Raw genomic sequence first — 25,330 nt, 5'->3', positions numbered from 1 at the left:
CCTTTAAATTGTCAGATATTAAATATGTCAAGATCCTGTAATCAAGTGGAAATTTATAAGATAAATTAAATTCCTACCTCTCAAAAATAATTTCATTGCTGGAGCTATGTGCTCAGCTTACTGACACTGCTAGAATTATGTCCTGTATTTCTCTATTCTTTCATAGGCATTTTCTCTCTTTTTTCTTCTTAGATTCAATATTTTTGTTCGGATCAAATGGATTTTTTTCTGCTTTGGAAAATCTTTCAGTATTTCTGGATATCTCAGTATGAAGTTACGTATATCACTGGCAACTGTGAATAATCATAAAAACAAAGATTAACATTTTATAACAGCATAACATGAAGATTACATATAACAAGACTGAGTTTAGTTTTAAAGGAGGAAAACTTTCTACAGTCGTCATTTCCATTAATTCAGTTTTAGGAGGAGGGTTATAACTTTGTAAAATTGCACGTGTTATTAATATACCAGTAACAATATATCATTAAATTTGTTATAATTGCATTTTTTATAACTATAAAAGTTAAAAGGATTTGCAGAATTGACCATATAAAAGGGAAGGGGGGGTTGTATTGTACATGTATCTTTGAATTTAATCAGAATTTATAATTATTTGTTACACCTAAAATTGCGAGTGAACAAATAAACATGGTATTCCATCTAACCGTGAAATAGTTTCTGTGTTATCTGTACATAGTAATAAGTCATCGAAACTATTCACCGGCGGCATACGATTTCCCTCCTTTTTAAACTCAGAACGCTTCTGGCATAATCCAATCGCTACATTAAATTCAAAATCCGATAACTCTAATTTGTTTATCATCAAGAAATTCTGCATCGCCAGCAAATAAAGTTTTCTTCAGTATAATAAAATACCTATTTGCTTACTATTTGGTTGATAGCAAGTTTAGTATCTTCCTTGACAGCAACTTTTTCCCTTGTTTGCCTTATGAAATAGTTGCTGTCTTGGGGGACAATAAACTTGCTATCATTCTCATTGCCAGTTAATAGGGATATAATATCTTTCCTAACATTGTTTTTGTCCTCAAGAAAAGATAGGGACAGTTCATCAGAAATTTATATTTCATTTTTGATTTTTAGAAAAAAGCAGATTTTCAACTCCAGCCCTCTCTAATATTTACAACATCTTTCATTTCTGCTTCACAGATTTTTAACATTTAACAGCATTTTATCATTTTATCAACCACCAAGCATCCATCTGTTAGCTCTGAAATTGACAAAAGGAGTTGTCCCAAAAATCTTTCATTCTCAATGTTTAATTGATCAACAATATGCACATGTGATAGTTAAGTTGAAGACCACAAAACTGTACAAAAAATCAGGAAACAAAAATACACTTTTATTAAATGGAATTAAACTTCATATATCAATTAAATAAGTAGTGTTAGTGCATAATTTAATCTGTTAGCCATGACTGTTTTGAAAAATATATGATAGACAGCCACATTGTCTTCATATTTTTTGATTGACACTTGCATACGGTGATTCCTCTAACACTACATATTTTCCTGAACTTGCATTTATAGCAAATATCATGATTTGTGAATACTGATGCTGTGTTATTGAAACAAATTGGAATAGATGGAGCGACGTCATATATCAATAGCAATTCTCGATCATAACGGTGATGAATTTAAACTAAGCAGTATATATTTCTTCATTGTTCCGGGGTTTTAAGGAAAATATATCAAATTTACTAGAAAATTACAGCAAAACTCGGTTATAACGAAGTCACTGGGACCTAAGAAATTACTTCGTTATATATGTAATTCGTTATAAACGTATAAGAAATTAATTAAATTTACATAGCTGGGGATCCAAGATGACTTCGCTATATCCGTGAATTCGCAATATCCGTGTTCGTACTAAACAAGTTTTACTGAAATTTGTACAACATATACTTAGTTTCCTTCTGCTTTTTTTTAAATTGCATGCATAAATTACCATGCAGTTTTCCTTGGTTTCCAGGTTTAGATGTATCATTAATGTGACTGTTGAAGAAACGCTCAATCGCAGCATTCTCCTCTGCTGACCAGGTGTGTCTCTGGCCTTTGACTACTGAACTCCTGTCTTCTATTAAATAAAATAAAATACATTTCATTCATGTCTTTTTTTCCTCACTTTTTCCCTGAATGGTGATCGATTTATGTGTAACATTCTTGTCTGGTGGAATGCTTTTCAGTAATTGAAATTATGTACTATATGTTCATACTTTTTAATGATGATAGATCAATTATAGAATGCTTTCAGTGTAAAATAGTGCTCATATGCATGTCTACAGTAAAACACTATTGTAGCAAATATGCTCAGAATGAATTAAGTCCCAACATTTATACTGAATAAATTGTTTGTTCCTGCATGGATTATTAAATTTCTTACTAATACCTTCTTGGGATATGTTATCATCCTTGTAAGATGATTCTCCTGATGATACACTATCCTCACAAATGTAAGAAACACTTTCAAATTTATCTTTCTTTGATCTTTTCATCAGACTAGGGCCAGGAATCTAAGAGAACATATAAAAAATACCTTGCATTTTTAATAAGTTTTTCTAACAAATAGGACCTCGTTAGTTTAGAAATTTCATAATAAAAATAAGGATACTTGTACCGGTAATTGTATTACATATTTGAATCACTAATTAAAATTATTTTGGATTAATTGATAGTTACCTCGCTTTCTGAAAGGTCATCTTCAATTATGGTTCTCTTTAACCCTATAACAACAAATCATTTTTATGTTAAACTTTATCAACCGTCTGCCTTAAATTCAATATAATCATACACATAGAATTATTTCAATTGCATTATTTACGATTAAATCTTTTAACTAAAAAGATCATATAACAGAATACAATAAGTATATAATAAGAGTTATTGTGTGGGGATGCATTATTTAGGAATATATAGTAAATGTAAATGAGAAGACCACATTCTACTAACCCTCCATTACTACAAAACCTACGTTTTCTTTACCTGTATGAGATCTAAATCCAAAAAACTTTCACTTTGGTTTCAAAGAAGTGAAGCGGAAGTAGTTATTGTCAAATTGTACATAAGATTTCTGTTTAAAATTGTGTTATTTTAACGATATATCAGAAAGTACTCAATTAATTGACTTGAAAACTACCAGGCTTTGTCCTTTCACATGTACCATGCCAAATAGGTATACAAAGTTTGATAAATTTTCGTGCAAGGGTTTTCTTTAACTTGCTTCCAAGCTGAACACACATTCACACGCACAGCAGCGATGCTATATCCCCTTCGCAACAAGTTTCGCGAGGGGATAATAACAAACATTCAAACACACATTAAGCTATTAACTCTATCAACTCACCGTAACGTTGTTCTGTCACGCTACTTTCGCATTGGGTGATTGATAACTCTTACTCAGAAATTCCGATTGATAACTCGTATACAAAGTTGATGATGACATTGATTTAATGAAATAATAATTTGTAATAGTATTAATGGTTTTGGAAAGGCACATGCATTTTTTATTTGTTATTTTACAGAAGTGTGCAATCTATGATTTTTAGTTTTAAACAAATTTTATCATAATGTATGCCCCCCTCCTTTATAATGGTGTAATTTTATTTAAGTTTTTGCATAAAGATTTGACCAAATAATATGACATTGCATTTGTTTTAATCTTTTACAATGAGGCATATTTGTGCAAAGGTTGAGGAAATTCTATTGGGAGTTTTTTTTTAATTTACAAGAATATTGAAATGGAGTGCACACACACACATACGAACACACACACGCATGGTAGCGATGCTATATCCCCTTTGCAACAAGTTGCGCAAGGGGATAACAGGGGGCCCATGGGCCACATCACTCACCTGAGCAACAATAGCCATAAAAAAAAAATCAGCATTATGTAGTCATATGTATAAGGAACTTAAATTCTAGCATATCTCTCCACAAACACAAAATCAAAAGTAACAAAATTATCGTAAGTGATTTAATTTTCAGGTGACCCCTATCGATCTGCATGTGCAGATAATGTATTCCTGTATTCCAAGGGCTTGTATGAATAGTAAAATCACTTTACTTGAAAATTTATCATACACTTGACTTCATAAAAGCATTTCAAGTCACATGCTAATCTTACCCCTGACAAGACTGTTTGAAGAAAAGCGGTAGATGAGAAACCGTGAGCTAAAAAGCTGTATACTTTTGCGTGAAGCGGTAGAGTTAACATGAATGCATATACATTAATTCAAAAACTTTTCCTACAATAAATTGTAACCTCCAATGTAACCCACTCTAACACCCAAAATATTAGGATTTTGATAAAAATTGAATCTACCTAACCTGAGGATGCTTCTTAACAACTTATATACTTTTCTGGCCAATTAGTTTTTGAGCAGAAGTTTTTCAAAGAATTTTTTCTCTTTTCTTTCTTTTGTTAATGTGTGACCTTTTTGTAGCCCTACCCATCCCCACCCAAATGGTTCATGATGTGAATAAACTTGGCTCTACCCTACCTGAGGATACTTTCATAAAGTAACAGCCTTTCTTGCCAAATATGTTTGGAGGAGAAGGTTTTTTAAAATTATCAACAATTTTCCAATAGTTTTTTATTATTTCCCCTTGAAAGAGGACATGGCCCTTCATTCAACAAATTTGAATCCCCTTTACCAAATCATGCTTTGTGTCAAGCTTATATTAGTTGAAGTTGGCCAAGTGATTCTGGAGAGGAAGTAAAAAATGTTAAATTTTAACTGAGCTAAATATCTATGTATTTAAGGTTCTCCGATTCTCAGCTTCAAAGTATTTTTTTTCATCATAATTTTTTTTTTCTTTCAAACTTTATAAATGAAATAAAATGAAATTTTTAGATGGTATCCATGCATTTTACAAAGTTATTGCAAATTTGCTTACGATGGATATTATGGAATTAATAAACATATATAATGAAAAAAAGTACCATTGCATCAGTGGCTTCAACTCTTTGCTGTCTTGAATTTGATTAGTAGATCTCTATGGATCCACTACGCCAAGCATGCAGTTGCGTGACTGATAGTAATACTAACACTAGAATACTAATCAAAACTGTCTGTATAAAAGTCAGATTTATGGCACGAAACACTGCTGAGGATCGGAGATCATTAACATGAAGTTTTCAAAACACTTCAACAAAAATCAAATTATACAATAGAAAACCTTTTAAATTACCTGATGAGGGGGTTTTGCTTTGCTTTTGTATTTTGTTGTCTGAAAAAAAAAAAAGCCATGGAAAGAAAAAATATATCAAACCACATCTTGAGCGATTTACAAATTATCCATTTTTCAGACACAATACATGCATGTATACCTTAATCATTTATAAATGACATAATTTTTAGTCAGTTAAATTTAAATTTATAAATATCTGTAAATTAACATCTAGAACTTTACTTAAATTACACCAAAAAGGCTTACCAGTATCTGCAGCTAGCATTTTTAGTGTATTCATTATGCCTAGCCAAGCATCCTCTGTAAAAAATTGTTTTGCTTGGCATTGAACATCCTCATCTAAAACTAGATGTCTTCTCTGCTCCAACTCCTCTGGGTCAACAGTCACATGCTCCTCATCAATTTTGGTGTAGAAGTTTAGAACGTCCGGCAATGAAGTATCTGGTGCCATTAATTCAATAAATTCTGTAAAATACAATTAAAACATTTAAAAGATGTATGTCATTTGTATAATTTCATATCATTACCCATACTTTCATTTTAAATACTGAAATCTGATTTATACACAGTTGATAATCCGTTCTATTACCCTCAGCGTTAGCAACATACTTGGCAACAGGTAACACAAAGAATTGTTACATGCGCGTAAATTATGCGCGCATGGTTCGCTGTAGAATTCACGTCATTTCTGTGTAAAAAAGTAATAATTTTTCTAAAATTTAGACATTCAGTATAATAAAATAAATAGTGCCTGTTTGGGAGGATAACAGTTGAAATTGACAGCCCCTCGAAAACCATTGGTTGATACAACAACAGTATCTCGACAAATGGAGAAAAATTAGCACTAATCTTTTAAAATCTCACATCAAACACACGCTACTTACATGCAAAAACTCCAATAAAATTCCTTAATTACTCTCCATACTAAACTTTTTTCTCTGCAACCACATTGACTTCTGACAGGGCCAGCCATTTTGATGATTTCAAAAAAGACTGATTCTGATTGGACCGTAAGGAATATTAACCAATGAAATTGAGTTTAACATTAGCTATCACAATGGCCGGCCTTGTCAGAAGTTGATGTGGCTGCAGAATAAAAGTTCAGTTTGGAGAGTATTTAAGGAAATTTATCGGAATTGGAGGATGTAAGTAGAGTGCGTTTGATTTTTGAAATTTTAAAAGATTAGTGCAAATGTTTCTCCATTTGTCGAGATACTGTTGTTGTCATAGGCAAAAACCCATCCTGAGCCCTAGCTGGACCGGTAAATGTCCGAGTAAAAATAAACTGGCGACTTCGAGAGAATAATGACGTATATCTCCGCTATTTTAAGATCTCGACCCATCAACATGAAATTCGGCATGATTGTATCTCAGACATCACTTTTCTGAAAACTACATGCATATTGCAAATGTTATAAAAATTATTTGATTTTTTAGGCTTTTGAAGCGAGCTGGTAGTTTTTTGTCTGGGTCAGAGTTCGTCCCCTTTATTTATGGTGATACATTGAAATTAATGTTAAAACGTGCTTGGTCCCTGTGTATACAGGTAAACATTGGGATCTTAAACTTGGGGGGGGGGGGGGGGGGGGAGGGGACTTCCACAAAACTTTGGGATATCCGGGAATCAAGATATCCAAAGTGGTTTTTAAAAAAAATCATTCCAAAGCTTCTGTATTTACATGTTTTTCAGTAACTCATGAATCTGAAATGTGTTACTACACCAGTTGCATGGTTTGGTATGCCTATTGATTCCTTTTTTGCACAGATTCATAAGTTTGATCATCTAGTGATGAACAATATGGTTCATTTCTTAACTGTGTTAAATTGCTCATTTAAAGGATTTTTAATAATCTTCAACCTTCATTAAATGAGTATTTAACACTTGTTATAACTTATATTTATAAGGCCTGTTTACAAATTGAATCAAATTTTGGATCTAATCATCATCTTGATAAAAATAGATGTCAATATATATTTACAATTTTGAATCATTTTAAAAATTAAGTGTCATGAAAAACTTTTATGAAATTCTTCTGTGTCCAAGTCTTGGCTGCTATATTTTATCTAGTAGTGAACAAGAGCACAAAACTCACTAAGGCCAGCATTTTTTTATTTTTAGATTTACGAAATATTTTTCGAATTATTTGGTGAGGAGGAGGGAAAAAAAATAAAAATAAAATTGAAAAATTTGTCCGTCGAGAAAAAAAATAAAAATAAAACAATTTTTCAACAATATTTTTTTTATTTTTAAAATAAGAACACGTGTCCAGGAGCTGCCATTTTTTAAATATATAAGTAATTTTGGTTGTTGGTGATGTTTTTATCATAACATATTTCATCCATGGGCACTGAAAATTTGTCTTGATAAATTGTACATGCATGTATAAAAACAAAGGTTTTTTTTTTATATATATACAAGTACATACTATACATGGCCGGTACATTAAAGGGTACCTGCAGTGCCCGTCAATTTTTGATATAATGGAGATCTATGTGTAAAAATATCATCCTGAAAATCTTACAGCGATCGCATAAGTAGTTTTCGAGATATTTGGGGAAAACCCGATTTCACACCTGAACGAGTTTTGAATCAAGCCGATTTGGCGCGAGATGAACTGTGACGTCACGGGGTCAACGCCGCTGTATGAGAAACAGGAATATCGTATGAAAACTGTTCGTTTTCTTGTACTGTTTTATCGAAATATGAACATTTTTTTTTGTTGTTTTATTTCCTTATCAACCCTGGATGACTAATTATACTGTTGTTTGAGTTTAACCCGTATTTTATCGAACAAAAATGACGAATTCGGACAATTGTTTGCTTCATGAATTTCGTCAAATGTGTAACGTTTTACATATAAATGCACACCATATGTAGCAAAATGACAATTAATGAAAGCATTATTGTTATAAGAAACATATTTTGTTAATAATGTCATTCTTTCGAATGCTTTCTCAATGACATTATTAACTGATTAATAATATTGATAATACATATAATGATATTCCGTAAAAGGTAACTCGGGGTCTATTCCTCGTATAAGGCATAAAATTACAAATTATGTCGCCCGATTATTCAATAATATTGATTTCGGACCAATAAAAATCAAAATAGTATGCATTCTTTAACAAACAAACACTGGATTATAAACGGATCAATGCGAAAGTCCAAGATGGCTGCATGATTAAGTCTGTCTCGTGTTCTTTTAAAAATACGATAATGGAATTTTTACATTTATTTACATCCTTTGTCAAAATGTTCCAGTTTATTCAGATTTCAAAATAATTCGTTGTCAGTATTACAATTTAAGCTATACGGAGTTATTTAAAGCGTTTAAATAGCGCTTGAAAGCGCTTGAAAGAAAGTTGCACTTTATTAAATAAGAAATTATAAAGACCAACGTAATAACTTCCGAAATAATTACTTGATCTTATAAAAAAGGTTTCAATTGCTGAATTGTAAATTTGGTCATTATTTAAGTGATTAGATAAGTAACAGTAAAGGCATTTACTTCGAACATTAGTTTTACTATTTAATAGTATCATGCACTGATTGACGGACTATACACATGTTTTAGCTGACGAATGCTTGATTTTACACAGTCTAATTTATTTTTCTGTTTTATCTTTTAACAATTGAGTAGCTAATTATACACAAATCAATTTACCAGTCTAGAGGTGTGAAACTCTCTCTTTGTTCACCAGACTCGTGTACCTTGTGTATACATACCCCAGATACACGTGTGTCTGGTGCAGTGGCTTCATTATTTACCTGTTTACCTGTGTCATTGTCTCGAATCACTCGTGTGTGAAAGGAAATTATGTAATCAAAAAATGAATAATGAACATAATCAGCCCATGTAAGCGTTTTAAGATATCGTATTCATCGATAAAAAGGCGACGAGAATAACAAATTTTAAAATCCTTTAAAAAGAAATCTGATTGTAATAAAATAATAACGGATACAAATTTCTATACCTACAATACTTAAAATAACAAGATACGTCAAAACAATACCTATATCAATCATTTTGGCTGAAAAATCGAATTTAATTTGTATAGCTTTGTAAGGAAATTTCCCTCCTGTTGACCCCGTGACGTCACTTCCGCTGAAGCCTCGTTATCGCCTAATTCTGTTTTCTCTTGATTAGATTTCCCAAAGCAGGTAAAAATAGCCACTTTGAGGAGGCGTAACTCCGTTATTTTTGCACCGATTTCGATGCGGTTTTTTGCATTAAATTTTGGTAAATAAACTCTTTAACATATGTTTCACATCGGCTGGGCTGCAGGTACCCTTTAAGACAAAAAAAAATTAAGGGAGTTTTCACTTCTTCCTTGCAGAAAAAAAGGAAGAAGTTTGAGAAATCATTTATTTGTTTAAATTAACAATGCTATTCACAAATTCAAAATTTAAAATATTGTTACTGAAAATAAATTGGATTAGAAGCATGTCCATAAATGTCAGTAAAAAATCAAACAAGTTTTTTTATTTAAAAAAGACTAACTAACTTTTAAAATTTTATTTATTTATGTAATTATACCTTTAATGAAGGAAATGTTTCGTTATTTTGTTAGCTTAATGACAAATAAAATCATTCTCTTTCCTTCAGTCATAAGACTACTGTGTTCAGTGTGTTTAGGGTTATTAGTCCAACCCTATGACCCACTTACAACCGTTATGTAGAGGATCTATTTCCAAACGGTTAAATTATGATTATTTTAGAATTTATTTTGCAAAAATGTTTTTTAAAAAAGTAACTTATCATTTTCTTGGTTTTTTTTTTTTAATTTACGGAATTGTGATAGAAAAAGACTTCAACTTCTCTTTCTTGAGGAAATTCTGGCTAAGTTGCCGATCACAAAACTTAATAGGGTCGTAAATTGTAGGGTTGGGCGAAAGCAAATAGAAGTAGGCCCGTTGGTGTTTTTTTTGTGACTTCTAGTGCCTGTGACTTGATCGGAAAGAACTTTGTCTTTTTAATCAATGCATGAACAACAATAATTCAGACTACACATACGTGATTGCATCAACATTTATTTTTACCAGAAAGAAAATTTCGGGTCGGAGGAAAAAATAAAATTAATAGCTAGTTCAGGTCCTTTTATTTTTATTTGAATTTTTAAAACAATAGGGTCGGCGGGTTTGTAAATCGAAATTTCAAAAAATGCTGGCCTAATGATACCCCTACACTGAATATACAAAACATCATATTTTTCGAAAAATAGAATGATCCATTTTATAGGGTGATGGAGTCTACTTAAATTTAGCAAAATTTTTTTCTAAAAAGTGTAAATAGGTCCACTTTGAAGAATTGGTAGAAAAATGACCGCTAGTTTGAATCAATAAATGGTTAAAACCAAAATTCTGAAAAATACAGTTAGCAACATTTAATTTCAAGGATCAATTAAACAACGAAATACTTAGGAATCATTAGATTTCGCGGTGGCTCAATTTTCGTGGAATTCGTGGGCACTGCTAATCCACGAACTAACATCCTCAACGAATAAATAAATTAGGACTGTAAAGTCATATTTACTTTTGTAAGTATCCGTGATAACACGAAATTACATCCCTACTAACCTGTAAAATTGCCCCCCCCCCCCCCCGTACCCCGAATTTTAATAATTTGACAGTACACAAAAATTGGTATTCAACGAATATTGATGAAACCACAGTGTAGTGGAAATCTTTACATTGCGGAGATAGAAAAAAATAGAAAATAATGAAAGATAGGTCGCATCTGACCTTAGTTTTTTAAAACTATTTCATCAATAAATGAAACATACCAGAAAGAACTTCGACTCCGACCTCTCTGGCACCTGACTTCTTTGGGCTTGAAATGGCTGAAAAATAAATACTTGAAATTTAATCCATATCATTAAAATCAAAACATCACTAATGTTCGTGATATGATTTAATTCTATGCTCTATCAAAATAAATTATTGCCGGTTATCTGTAAATAGTGATAGTAGTCTTCGTTTAATAGATGAATAACAAACTTACATGTACAATAGTTGCCTTCCAACTGATTAAGAAATTTCCCAACTTGTGTGATTGTTTTCATTGCCGGAGGGCACTGATAAACATTTTCGTTCATTTGTTTTGAATGTCCAAGATGTTTATAAAACATTTCTCTTTCATTTGGGGACACATCTAACAGAGCGTATGAGGTTGCAACATAATGCCTCATATCAGTTGCACTTATGTTGCGCTCCAGTCCTGCTTTCCTGCATAAATTATTAACAGCAATCCACCCTGAGGCATGATTTTTTGAATGCTTTATGTTTGGAAATGCATATGTATTGTCCTCATTAATTTCTGCTCCTCTGCGTACTTCATAATCCGTTAAAATTTTCATTGCTTGCCAACAGTCTTTTGGTATGAGAAGTGGCACTAGCTTGGTTACCTTTGAAGCATGTATGTAGGCAATTTTGTTTTCACATAGAAGCTTTTTCTCTATGTCATCTTCAACATGCTCCACCTTTGCTTGGTCTATCCAAACACCTTGAAGGGCATCTTCCCAATCTTGGACTGCCATTCTGCTTGGCTCGCCCCCTCTTCTGGCATTAAACAGGGTTAATCTGCAAACAACAGCATCTCGTAGCTGACTGTATTTTGAATAGTCAAAAGTCTCATACATATCTACGGAGAGACTGTCAATAATTTCCTTTGTGCAGTCTCTTAATTTCTCTATTTCCTTTTCACTTGGCAGTCTAACTGGTCTTCTTAAATCAGACTGTCTCTTTTTTACTACTGATTCTTCTGCACTAGCAAAAAAGGAAGGCCAAATCAGTTGTAAAACAGAGATGAATTTTGCCATTTCTTCTGCTTTTTCATCCTGTTTCATTAACAGATAATTTGCTCTCATAACCTTGCAGACATCACTTATGAGATAACGCAGAGAAACTTTCAGGCCATTTTTCACTGCATTTGTATCTTTGTCTGTGGTAATAGAGCAAATGGCCTCTTGAATATAGAGAATGAAATCTCTATCAAACATTTGGCTGCAAGAATTCAATTCTATAGATGGGTTTTCCTTTGCAATAATTTGTTTAAACTCCAAAAATAGGCGAGCTAGGCGTCTTAGATTAGACATAAGAGATGACCTTTTTTCTGTTCTCTTCTCAGTGCCCTCAAAGTTTTGGAAGCATAGATATCCATATCTTTGGATCCAATCATCAGATCGAATGACAGCTGAAATTTCAGTTTCTTGGAAACGATTTAAAATCTCTTCTACATAAGAGTTTGAGAAGTTTGGCTGACTTAACAGTGTGATGTTAAATGTTGCAGGGTAGTCAGTAGTACCTTCTGCAGAAGAACATCGTTTCTTATGTCTGTTAATTATGTTCCTATGATAGAATCCTTTACAAAGGGAACACATTGCCAATGCACCCCTCCCTTGATTTCGCTCAACCAAAATCTTGCTGTAGTCTGGATTTTGTTCCTTAAGAAGATTTTTATTTGCTTTAAAAATTCCTTCTTTTTTCAACTTCTGAAATTCCCTGTTTCTTAGCTCCTTTGGTAACGCCAATGCTGCTTTAACACTTTCTTCCATCTTGTGTTTTCTTGTTATGTGGTCTGTGAGTCGAGAGGCCAGCATACCACAAAACGGACATGGTCTTTTTGGTTTGGATTTTTTCAATTTGGTTTGATCATCTTTAAATTTAAATAGCATAAAACAATTTAATTCTGGTTGCAATGCACTTTTTGATTGGCTAGAATATCTCTTATATCGAATAAAGAATGTTGATTATGATAATTTAAGGAGGTATATATTAACTTATACTTGGTATATATGTCCATTCATAAATTATGGAAAAAAATGAGCATGGTTTTATAAATATATGCAAAAACTTGAATAAATTGAATACAAAAAATCATACAATTTACTTTTAATTTTAAAAATCATTATTCATAAATTTTAAGTTCCAGTATATAAGCAGCCTTGGTTACTTATCTGATGCATCTCAGATACAGTGTCAATTAGATGATAAAGATTTAAACATAGTGTTTCAGGTACAGAATTCCCCCTCCTTTTTTTACTAAGAGAGTGTTAACATCAGTGCTTACTTTCGCATTTTAGACCTACAAACTCTTCTGAGAACATTGACTTTTAAAAACTTCTCTGAGAATGATGTGTAGTGAATGAAACATTATGGGGTACATTATAAGAAGTAACATAAATGAACAGTCCTATGGGCCACATTGCTCACCTGAGCAAAAATAACCATAATGAAATCAGATTAAGTAGTCATATACAAAATATTTAGACAGTGTAATAGAATAGTTCCGGTATACAAAGATTTTTAAATTTTTCTCCAGATATTCTTATGTTAAACATTAAGCCCCATTTGTAACAGGGTGTTTTTATAGTCATATCACATATATAGTATTGCAGTTCTCAAGAAGATCTTAAACATTTGTTCATATATTTATAAACCTTCATCAAAAATTGTATAAAGGCCACAGTATAAGCAACTGAGAATCAACAAAATATCAAGATGCTCGCATATAGGAAGAAATCACTTGTCTTATAGCATTTGAGTTTTTTGGAATAATTTCAACTTTTTCCCTTTGTAAGAATTGGAAGTCCTTCCTTACCTCAGAAGATCACGATTTTGTTAAATTTGATTCTTCACAATCAGTGGATACTTTCATAAAAGTTACAGTGATTCATTTGTTAGAAGAGGATTTTAAAAGATTTTTCTCTATAGAAATTCCAATGTACATGTAAGAATTCAATCTAACACCCCCCCCCCCCAACATTGTGTACACTACTAGAGGATGCTTCCACATAAGTTACAGCTTTATTGGCCAGTTGGATTTTTATATATATTCTAAGTAAAAATTTGAGCCCCCCCCCCTTTGTGGCCCCACCCTACCCACAGAAATCATGATTTCTACACTACCCAAGGATGCTTCCACACAAGTTACAGCTTTATCAGTCTAATGGTACTTGAGTAATTGAGAAAAGATTTTAAAATATTTCCCCCTATATATTCATATGAAAAAAAATTGACCTCCCTTCACTCTCACTGTGACCCCACCTCACCACTAGGGGTCTTGATTTTAACTTACTTGAATCTACACAACCTGAGGATGCTTCCATACAAGTGACAGCTTTTCTGGCCAACTGGTTATTGAAAAGAAGATTTTTCTCTATACATTTCTATGTAAAAATTTGACCTTCCATTGTGGCCCCACCCTACCCCAAATGATCATGATTTGAACAAACTTAACACTTCACTCCTGAGGTTAGTTCCATTAAAGTGTCAGCTTTTCTGTCCAAACAGGTTTTGAGAAGAAGATTTTAGAAAGATACCAACAGTTTTTCAATTAATTCTTTATTATCTCCCTTTTAAAAAAGGTGTGGGCCTTCATTTTAACAAACTTCACTTCACCCAATATTATTAATGTTTTGTGCTTGGTTGAAATTGACCCAGTGATTCTGAATAAGAAAATTGAAAATGTAAAAAGTTTATGGATTGATGAACAGACAGACAGACAGATGAATGGACAGACAGACAACAGACAAATGTGATCAGAAAAGCTCACTTGAGCTTTCAGCTCTGGTGAGCTAAAAAAAAGCTTAGTAGCATTTTTACAATTATTTTGTCGATGTTCGGAATATGACAGTTTCCTATATACAGTCGCACCTGTTGTTACGCCCATACCAAAACATTCTCACAATTTGCTCATGAGCAGCTCACGTGAGGACTAACAAGATTTCCTCACGTGAGTTGCTCATGTGAGTCTTATGTGCAATTTAACATGCAAATTAGGTAAAATGCTCACGTGAGAAAAATTCTGCACACGAGCATTTTTTGCTCACGTGAGGAATAGATCTGCTCACCAAGAGTTTTGCTCACATGAGGCTCATGAGGCTTATGAGACTCATGAGGCTCATGTGCAACAGTTGCTCACTTCAAAGACAATGAACAAAAATTGAAATTAAAATCATCAATATATATTTACATCAGTCATTTTAAAAATACAATTTCATACATTGTTTAACATTACATTTACATAAATCTTTAGAAAGTTTACCAATAATAAATGCTGGCATGTTGAAACTTGTATTGCAGTTTGATCACACAAAGCAGTGTAGCACACAGACGGACTTGGAAAAAAAATCACAGTTCACAGTAGGCAAAGTTCAATTTAACCATACAAAGTAGTTCATAAGTGCTGCACAAACACTGGCTGCATTACAATCGATCGAGGCATTCGTCTCCAACATTCCAAATGTCCTTTCTTTGACAGTCTCGTGTCTCACATGCTCTCTGATTTCACACATAAACAACCACACAAACAGCTGACTACCAGAACATCACAATAATATCCAAATTGACACAACCAGACTTCAGCATGTATAACTTCTCCATTACTTAAATTACGTCTCCACTTTTTTTGTTGCATCATTCATAAAATCAGCGAGCTTTTCATGGTTTTCTTCAGGTCTGTGCAACTCAGGGCAAGCCTATTGGAAAGATAAATAAATTTGATATCAGTGAAATTGTTAAAAATTTTCATATTTCAAGCAGTTTTTAAGAAAATCATTATATAATACTGCAACTATTAATATTATCAGATTCTACACAAGAAAAACATGAGCTCTTTTCTTCGTGTCATAAAATCGTTAATCAGTGTTAATAATAAAAAAATGTAGTTAGAATTATTTGTTCAAAAATTATTGTCAAGTAAAATGTCAAAGAAAAAAATAACGAGTGTTTTACATTCGAGACACCGGTATTTGCCCGATGGTCAGTTGTAAATTGTTTAACCCCGTTTTAAAGGTAGATGCTAAGACAATATTCTAATTACAAACACGTTTAACTGCCATTCAAGTGATTCAAAGAATATATTTTAACAAGTTAATGCTCAACTTACTTAATGAAGTGCTCATACAGAAGATGCAGGGGGTGTCGACACTCGATTCATTCATTCAGATTCTTTCTCTGTTCAGCCGTGGATTTTTCACACTAAAACACTCCATAGACGAATACCCCATTGACAACGTAGTTTTTAACCTTATCAACCGGTAGTACCGTACAGAATCAGATAATTCCCTTTTTAATTCATTTCACCGTCATCTGTGATGGTAGACAACATGGCGGAATCGAATATGAAAATTGGCGGCTGGCATTTAATCGACCAATGAGCGCGCGCGTAGCTTAGACTGGTTCCCCCGCCACTGCGTTATTTACTTCGTTTTGGGCGGGAGCGAGAACCAGACTAGCGGGTAACTTTACATTAAAACAAAAGTAAAAGTAGAAACAAACAGCGTACGAAAAATCACAATATCAAGCGGTTTTGTCAGATTCTCATATCTAAATAGTAAGTTGAGTGATAATTCAATTTAGGAAAAAAAGAATATAACGTTACCAAAAAAAAAAAACCTGACAGTTTGGTGTTCACGAAAAAAAAATGGGGTGGGGGAGGGGGTGTCAAAATGTACTTGTTAACAAAATTTTGCAATTGCTTACGTGAGGAAAAAGGACGTAATTTTTTTTTCTTTCATTTTGATTTAACTTTGATACTGCATATACTGACTAAGTCCAATTTCCTAACCTCTTGCTCACGTGAGAAAGTTGAACTTAGAAAAAAATCTACCGTCAATGTATCTGTATATAATATAAGCCTGTTGCTTACGTGAGCAATTCGAATAGAATTTTGCTCATGAGCAATCAGGTGAGCAAAGTTTTGCACATGTGCATTTTGGTTAGTAATTTCCTCCCTAACAGAGACTAACAATCTGCACATGAGCAAAATGAATTCCTACCTAATTTGCATACATTTCTTACTAGATTCTCATGTGCTTCTCATGAGCTGCTCATGAGCATTTGTTAGAATGTTTGGTACGGGCGGCCACCTTAAATCAGCAGCAACTCACCATTAATGGCAAGTTTCAATCCCGCCCATTTAGTATTTCACTATATTTTAACTAATTTAAGCGGCCACCTGACTAACGCGGCCAGCAGCCAGTGTTTTTAGGTCCCATAGTTTCAACATGCCTGTTTTCAACGGCTATTTTGTCTGTTTTGTCACATGACTTCTGACTCTGACATGTGACCCCTTAACAAAAGAAGCCAAACTTCGACACCTGATAATGAATTTATGACAAATAATTGAGTGTGTAATTTGATCATGAAGTCTGCGGGGATTTAATGAGATAATTGATTACAACACCTGTTTATATATCTACATTTATTTATATACTTCATTACAAAGGTATTAATTGGCCAGTCTTGCGCTTAACAGCTTAACATGTACAACAATTTGATGACAATATGCATATTTTTTTCTAAAAAATGTCTTTATGAGAATTAAAAGGGTGCTTATTATACATCCCAGTGGAATTTTGACACTTTGTTTTAAGAGGTAAAACATTGCATGGCTATCGTAGCTAACTACATAGCCTTTGTACGGAAACTACATACCTGCTGGATTTTGATGATCTGCCGTTGGTTCATCCTCAGCTGCAAGATTCTTATCACTGCTTAAGGAAGACAAATTCCTGCCAAGATTTGCCTGCAATTGTAATTTTTTAATCAAGTGAAAAAGTTTGAGATCATTTGAGCTTTTAAAATTTGGTATGTCATATTCACAAAATATTCTAGTTTAATAAGCTAACACAAGTGTCATACAAAGTCTGTTTCTTATAAAATTTACAACATTTTATGTAATGGAGCAAATTAACATGATGATTAAGAATGAATGGCCAAAAGACCAAGCTACTGACCCCAAGGCACCAATTTACAACTCCCCTAAAATGAACCCCCCCCCCCCCCCCCCAAAAAAAAAAAACCACACACACATATTGCTTTATTCTTTATTTCTATTTGATTAATGATCTCTGATGCTCGGCCATTATTAACTCTAAATTATCTACATTTATGGCTGAGCATCAGAGATCATATTTTTTTTAATTCATACCGTAAATCTGCCTTTTATATAGACAAATAAAATTATTCTTTTGATGTTAATATTACGATCAATTATTCAACACAAGAGGCCGATGGGCCACATCGCTCACCTGAAGAACAATACATATTTTTAAAAAATCAGTTCAATGGAGTCATAATACAAACTATCAGGACAATGTAGGATAATACATGTAGATCCTGTATAAATAAAAATCAATTTTCCCCCTGGATATTCTTAAAATTATCAAAAAGATTTTTAACAATTGTTTATGTATGTGATATAAACCTACATCAAACTCTGAACCCCTTGTAAGGCCCAAGGATCATTCTGAGGCCAAAGTCTAAACAATTTCAAAGAATCACCTGGCAGATTAGTTTCTGAGAAAATTTTTTATAGGTTTACTCTATATATTTCTATGTAAAACTTCGATCCCCCCCCCAAATTTCACAACTCAACTTTTTTGGCTGAGTAGTTTCTGAGCTTTTGAAAGATTTACTCTATTTTTTCCTATGTAAAAATCTTATCCCCCATTGTGGCCCCAACCTACCCCCAGGGTCATGAATTTCATTACTTTGAACCACTACCTGTTGAACAGATATCGAATTTACATTGTTAACATTGCCGATATTTTATTTGCCGTTTACATCGTCGACATTGCAACGTTGACGAAGTTGAAACAATATCAAGTTTACATTGTTAACATTGCCAATATTTTATTTGCCATTTACAAAGTCGACATTGTCGACATGATGTTGACTTGATGTCGATCAACATTGCAATGTCGAATCGGTGTTGTTGAACATTGCGATATCAACAATGTCAACAATGTAAACAGAAAAGAAGGCACACGATGTAGACACGATGTCGACGATGTAAACAGGATATTTGAGGTACCATGTAGTCACGATGTTGACTCGATGTCGATCAACATTGCAATGTCGAATCAATGTTGATCAATATTGCGATATCAACAATGTCGACGATGTAAACAGAGGTACCATGTAGGCAGGATGTCGATTCGATGTTGATCAACATTGCGATGTCGATATGTAAACAGGAAAGAAGGAACATGATGTAGACACGATGTCGACTCAATGTTGGTCAACATTCGATATCGACAATGTCGACGATGTAAACAGGATACGGTGTAGACAATGTCTACACGATGTTGATCAACATTGCGTTGTCGACTGTGAAAACAGGAGGTAAGATGTAGACACAAAGTCTACAGGATGTTGATCATCACTGCAATGTCGAAGGTGTAAACAGAAGAGAAGGCACCCGATGTAAACACGATATCGACTCGATGTCGATCAACATTGCGATATCGATGATGTAAACAGAATATAAGAGGTACCATGTAGACACGATGTTGACCTGATATCGATCAACATTGCAATGTCGACGATGTAAACAGGAAACAAGACACACGATGTGGACACAATGTCGACTCGATGTTGTTCAACATTGCGATATCGAAAATGTACACAGGATATATATGGTACGCTGCAAATGCAAATTTAAAAATTATGCTAATATGATATTAACACAATGTCTACTCGGTATTGGGCAACATTGCGATGTCGACAATATTGATAAAACATCGTGCATTGGACACACCTCAGGTGCCTAAGGGAAGATGTCGAAAATGTGAAAAGTTTACGGACAAAAGAACAGATGGACAACAGATAAAATGTGATCAGAAAAGCTCACTTAAGCTTTCAACCCAGGTGTGCTAAAAATGATTGGCTTAGTGTATCCATGGACATCTACTACATCAAGGGGTTTGAGCAACCAATGCATTACGTACGGTACAACTATTTTTCTTTACTAAAAAAACTATTTCTTTTTTAGCAAGAGATCGAAATTTTACGAACATTGAAACATGTCATGCATATTTACGCCTTGACAATTTCAGTTCTTTATTGATTCTTATCTAATGATATACAGCATTACATATATTTCTCATTATTAAGGTGTTGTATAGAATAAGGACTGATGTATTTGCTTTGACATCAACTGTGCAAATAAACGCTACAGAATTATTGCTGTAACTATACATATACATATTATACAAATATTGACTGGGGTTGAGGACAACATTGATTATATTAGCCCCTGAGGGATAAATATTGCCCGACGCGAAGTGAAGGGCAATATTTTCGTCCCAAGGGGGCTTATATAATCAATGTTACCCGAAAAACAGTCAACATCTGTTTTGTTATATGAAGAAACAAACCAAAATTGAAGAAAGTAATTGAAAACAGATCGCTGTAATTTTCTCAGTTCAACAAAGAATTCACGAATTCAATTTTGTGCAAAGTTCATTTCCAAAATATCCTCAGCATCAAACGGTCATTTGTGATATTCCGCCGTCCGTAAGAATTAACATACAAATGTTCTACCTGATTTTACTTCACAGTAATTCGCAAATCCTTATATCCGATCAGGTATAACTCAGGTAAAACCGTGCATCCTCGCGATACAGCTTCTCACCTTGTCCACACCGTCGCGGTACTGTGAAACCAGTCCCAGGTGAACTCTTCTTGTTTTTAACGCGAGTTACCTCCCCCAATTTCTTCTCATATGGGAAATATGATTGAGAGAATTAATGAATATTAATTCATATTCCTTTATTTTATAAAAGGTGTTGATTGTTACAATTAATTATTATTACTTTAAAAAGTGGGAGAAATAAAAGGAACCTGTAATTATGCTAATACAGAATTTTTTATACTCGATAGCGTTACATATAAATTAATTTTGGCACATTCATCGCTGACAATTCTTGGTTATCAGTTAATTTGATTAATTATATAATAAACATTTCATCAAAATATCTTTTTTGGCCTCGAGAATGGGGATACTAATTAGCATTTCATTTACAATCTTTCATAATTAATTCTTACTTATAAAACATACCTTACACCTGGCCATTTCGAAATACATTTAAAGAATTGATTTAATGAATAACAAAGTACATGTAGATATAAAATGTTTTAAAGTGCACTCGCTTATCACCGCTGCAACCCGAGTTCAATCCCCGTGATCGACATTAGTTGCATGTATTTGCTGCAGGTTGCCCGGTTGTACACGTGGGTTTTCTCCAGGCACTCTGGCTTTCTCCCACATCATTGACCCCCTTGCGCTGACATCAGTGCCAACGAAAAATATTAATATAAGTTGTATAACTTGTTTATCAATCGTTTTTAAATAAAATAGGTTCAATCAGTTTAAGAAAATGCTAATGATAAAATCGTTTGTATATGTGGTATATTATTAATTCCTTTAGCCATGTTAAAATTAAGAAAGTTTTATTTTTCAAAATTCTTAGAATTTTATATATTTTGATTTTGGAGAGACAGAGAGACAGAGAGACAGAGAGAGGTGTGTCTCAACATTTGCTAAGATTTCTCACGGCAAGTGTTATGTAATAGTTATACACAGGGATAGCTTTTGAATAAATTGTGCTGTACTTCTGATTTTCTATATATCTGTCTGAATCATGCACTATTTTATCTTCATGTGGTAAAAATAGAAATCGTGTATGATCATGGACTTTTATATATACGTCCCTGGTATGATATATATTTCTGAAAACGTCGGTTATGTATGTGCATTTCATTTAGAATGCCGTTAATGTCTACATGTTCTACTTTAGCAGTTCACATAAAATATAATTTATTTGGAATAAGAGAGAGAGAGAGAGAGAGAATGTCTCAACATTTGATAAGATTTCTCATGGCACGTGGTCAGAGCACGGTTGCTGTCACAGACAGGAAGTGTTATGTAATATTTACACACCCCTAAACATACGGATGACTGATTTTCAATGTGCCTGTTTGAAGTATGCATTATTTTGTGTTCGAATATAGGCAGTCTACCTAAAGCCCATACGATATATATTGTCGCCTTCATATATATATAATAGGTGACACTTGTCCTGCAAGGTGATAATTGTTCCATAATTGACGATACCGTTGCCTAAACTATAATTAACACCGACCCTCTTAAGATAATTTACATAAAATCTTATTTTTTATAATGAGAGAGAGAGAGAGAGGGGGGCCCCGAAAGTATTTAATGAGTTAAATAAGAGTCAGATTGTGGGGAAAACATAAAAGTTGAGTCGATGCCTATGATCGCGACCTTATAATAGTACATCGCGGAATATTTGTCTTCTATAAATCTGTGGCATATTTTCAACTCATCATATGCAAAAAATAAAACTTTAAACTAATTTTCAAGTACACGTATATGCATGATTTGCGTAATAAATTGGTATGTTTGGGACTCTTACACAATATTAAGAAATGCAGCAATAGTTTTTTAGAAGTTTTTGTTAAAAACAATTCAAAGAAAATAATGAATTTTTCTTCTAATAATATTTATATCTAAATTCTAACAATAATTAAAACAGCAGTTTTTTTCTTCTTTTCGGTTTAATCAATGATACAGATAACACACCTGTTATGGTGTCTTACACCATCGCGGTAAAATCGTGGCCCCGCGATCACCGCGATGACAATCCCGCGACGGTGTGTCGCGGAAAGGATTAAAACACCATCACGATGTCGCGGGAAAATAAGGGATCCACGCTGGCTGTAGTGTATCATTTTTGGTTTTCATATATACACAGATCCAAAAGCCATGAGACTAACAAACAAAGTAGAAGATATATTCACAAATCAAAAACAGGTTGTATAATGATTGGTTCCTGTAACAGCTAAGTGTCCGCCAAAAGGTATGAAATTCAGCCTTTCAGGTACATCTGTTAAAGGGACTTGGACACGATTTGACTTAAAATTTTCAAATTTTATTTTTCCATTTTCAATGTGTATATATATACTGAAAAATATAAAAGTTTATAATGCCATGTCAAAATTTGAAACTCAAATATCAATTTATAAACAAGATACAGAGTTTATAATTCTTTGTTTGTAAACAATTTAGCTCGAATATTGTCATTTTTTAGATATTCGTTGTATTGGTGTAAATTTCAATCAAATGTAACTTTCTTTTGTTGATAATATTATTTAAGAAGATATTAAATTAGTTTAAATTGTTTTTTTACATGCCATTTTGTCTAAGAAATGGTAATTCTTTACATTACATTTTTTGTAAACAACTATAAGACTCAAGCTTTGTTTACATAACAATCAATTCTTACCTCTTTATCTCACTTGTAACTTGATTTTAACATTTAATATATTGGTCAATCATTTAAAATGCACCAATAAATCATATTATACATAAAAAATAAAATTTTTGATCTCAAATCGTGTCCAAGTCCCTTTAAAGCGTCCAAACATACTTATCTCTCTTAAATATTCAAATACATTGAGTAATACTAATTAAAAGGAAAAAGAAGACAATAACAACTGCTGTGTATAGAAACCACAATGAAAGGTTCTGCTGTATTTCTGATTAGCATTCATAAATGTTTATCTTATGATAGTTGCAGAATTGTAGCTTCTCGGATAATTAGTCAACCCAGTTTTTCCATGAAGGTAAAGGTATGTAGCTTATCTCATGAGTGATTTTTTGTCAGATGATTTTTTTGTTTTTTGTATTGCTACAGTTATAGTTGAAGTATACAAATCATTCATGTCACTGTTGATATCGGGTTATCGTTTACTACTGACAACACATAAATACATGTTTTTGGGCACCTATGACATTTAGATTAGATCGTCACTCAGTTAAGCATCACGTTTGTTTAAAAAAAATATTTTGAGTTATGCTAATTTATCAATTACTTAATAAAAATCTTTAGTATTTAAGGTGCCTCACTACACCTTGAAATAGTTTCTCAAATCAGCAGAAAATTACTTGCTTATGATACAAAGCGTGATGGATAAGAAGTTTATATGTCAAATAGGCGAAAAAATGTGCAATTTTAGATAAAAAATGATATTTTCAAAAATTTCATTCAGTAAACATAAACAAAAGCCCCAGGTGGATTCGAACTCATGACCTGCGGTTCACAAGCCTGATGCTTTAACCACTGAGCTACGACGATATACATCTGAATCGATTGATACAAACAGTTTAACAAAACAGTTTAATCGCCATCTTGTGACGTAGTGTCTTAAAAAGTATAAGTCTCGGTGTAGTGAAGTACCTTAAGTAAATTGATGAATATTACATTAAAAAAAGTTACTGAAATTAACTTTGAAGCCCCAAAATTTTACTTGTTCCACACAACTTAGGTCCACATTCTTTGAAAAGTGCATGCATGTATATTTCAACACTCAGTCATAATTCACTTATAAATTTTTAAACATCCCACTTTTAACTTAAAAAAATTATTGATTATGCAAAACTTTATTTAGGCTTAGCAGAAATTCCCTCACTACGTTGTAACTGATGTTTGGACATGGAACTGAAACACAAGGCATAAGAGAATACACCGGTTACGTCGTGATATTTAGACGCGTGGATTGACGTTGTTTTTAATGAGATAATGGAGGTTTTTGCCTAGAGCATCACAAATGCAATTCAAGTCTTTATCTAAATCTTGCTAGCATCGCTAGCAGAGCGATAATTGAACTTAATTACTGCAAAGCCTTGTGTATGGTACACACTCCTAATTTCTCTCTCTCTCTCTCTCCTCTCAAAATTGGACATACCCTTCCTGCCCCCTCCTTCTCTACTCTTTGACCAACAGTGTTAATAACATTGCCTTAACTTACCAATGCTTCTAAATTATCTTCAAAAATTGAAGCCCTTGCATTTTCAAAAAATTACTGTTAACCAACTTTTATTCGTGTGCGAGAAATTTTAGCTAGGTTCATGAGGGCCTCGTCCTTGTGAATATTTTTCGCTGTGAACCAGTTGTTATCGTTTTGTAGTTATAACAAGACAGGCCTTGTTAAGGCTTGGTCATAAACATTAGTCATCACAAACCAGTTTATTGGAAGTAAATCACGAAATAAAGTCGTCGCAAATAAAAGTGGGTTTACATTTTTTTATTCATTTCTATAACAAACTGTTATTCAGGCTTTCGTCATTTAGCCTGTAGTTTTGAGAGAACTATGAATGTATGTAAATCACAATTTAACTTACCTTGGTGCTCTCTTTCTTTGCATGACAAGTTGTTCTGTGCTTAAAAAACAAGGCTACATCACTATAAATGCCTTTGCATCTTCCACATCTCAAAAGATCATGTCCTCCTTGAAATAAAATTCA

General features: G+C 33.2%; 1 protein-coding gene and 1 long non-coding RNA gene across 2 annotated transcripts in view; both read right to left on the bottom strand.

Moving 5' to 3' along the window:
• LOC128186915 (uncharacterized) overlaps positions 1 to 25,312 on the bottom strand; it is a 33,055-nt gene extending 7,743 nt beyond the window's left edge. The window contains exons 1-10 of the mRNA XM_052856895.1: positions 25,208 to 25,312; positions 17,653 to 17,743; positions 11,216 to 12,868; positions 10,998 to 11,054; positions 5,457 to 5,675; positions 5,211 to 5,249; positions 2,700 to 2,743; positions 2,410 to 2,533; positions 1,969 to 2,097; positions 78 to 293 (exon numbers count right to left, since the gene is read on the bottom strand). Of these exons, the coding sequence (XP_052712855.1) occupies positions 136 to 293; positions 1,969 to 2,097; positions 2,410 to 2,533; positions 2,700 to 2,743; positions 5,211 to 5,249; positions 5,457 to 5,675; positions 10,998 to 11,054; positions 11,216 to 12,812 (2,367 nt within the window). The 5' untranslated portion in view covers positions 12,813 to 12,868; positions 17,653 to 17,743; positions 25,208 to 25,312 and the 3' untranslated portion in view covers positions 78 to 135. The remainder of the gene's footprint in view (positions 1 to 77; positions 294 to 1,968; positions 2,098 to 2,409; positions 2,534 to 2,699; positions 2,744 to 5,210; positions 5,250 to 5,456; positions 5,676 to 10,997; positions 11,055 to 11,215; positions 12,869 to 17,652; positions 17,744 to 25,207) is intronic.
• Positions 15,158 to 16,814, bottom strand: LOC128186919 (uncharacterized). Its single transcript, XR_008244005.1, has 2 exons — positions 16,103 to 16,814; positions 15,158 to 15,692 (listed from the first exon to the last, which is right to left on the bottom strand). It is a non-coding gene; the product is annotated as an uncharacterized LOC128186919 (long non-coding RNA).
• Positions 25,313 to 25,330: the final 18 nt, after the last annotated feature.

Source organism: Crassostrea angulata, chromosome 6, assembly GCF_025612915.1.
Source record: "Crassostrea angulata isolate pt1a10 chromosome 6, ASM2561291v2, whole genome shotgun sequence".
NCBI classification, from domain to species: Eukaryota; Metazoa; Mollusca; class Bivalvia; order Ostreida; family Ostreidae; genus Magallana; species Magallana angulata.
This window is presented reverse-complemented; position numbering and strand designations above follow the sequence as displayed.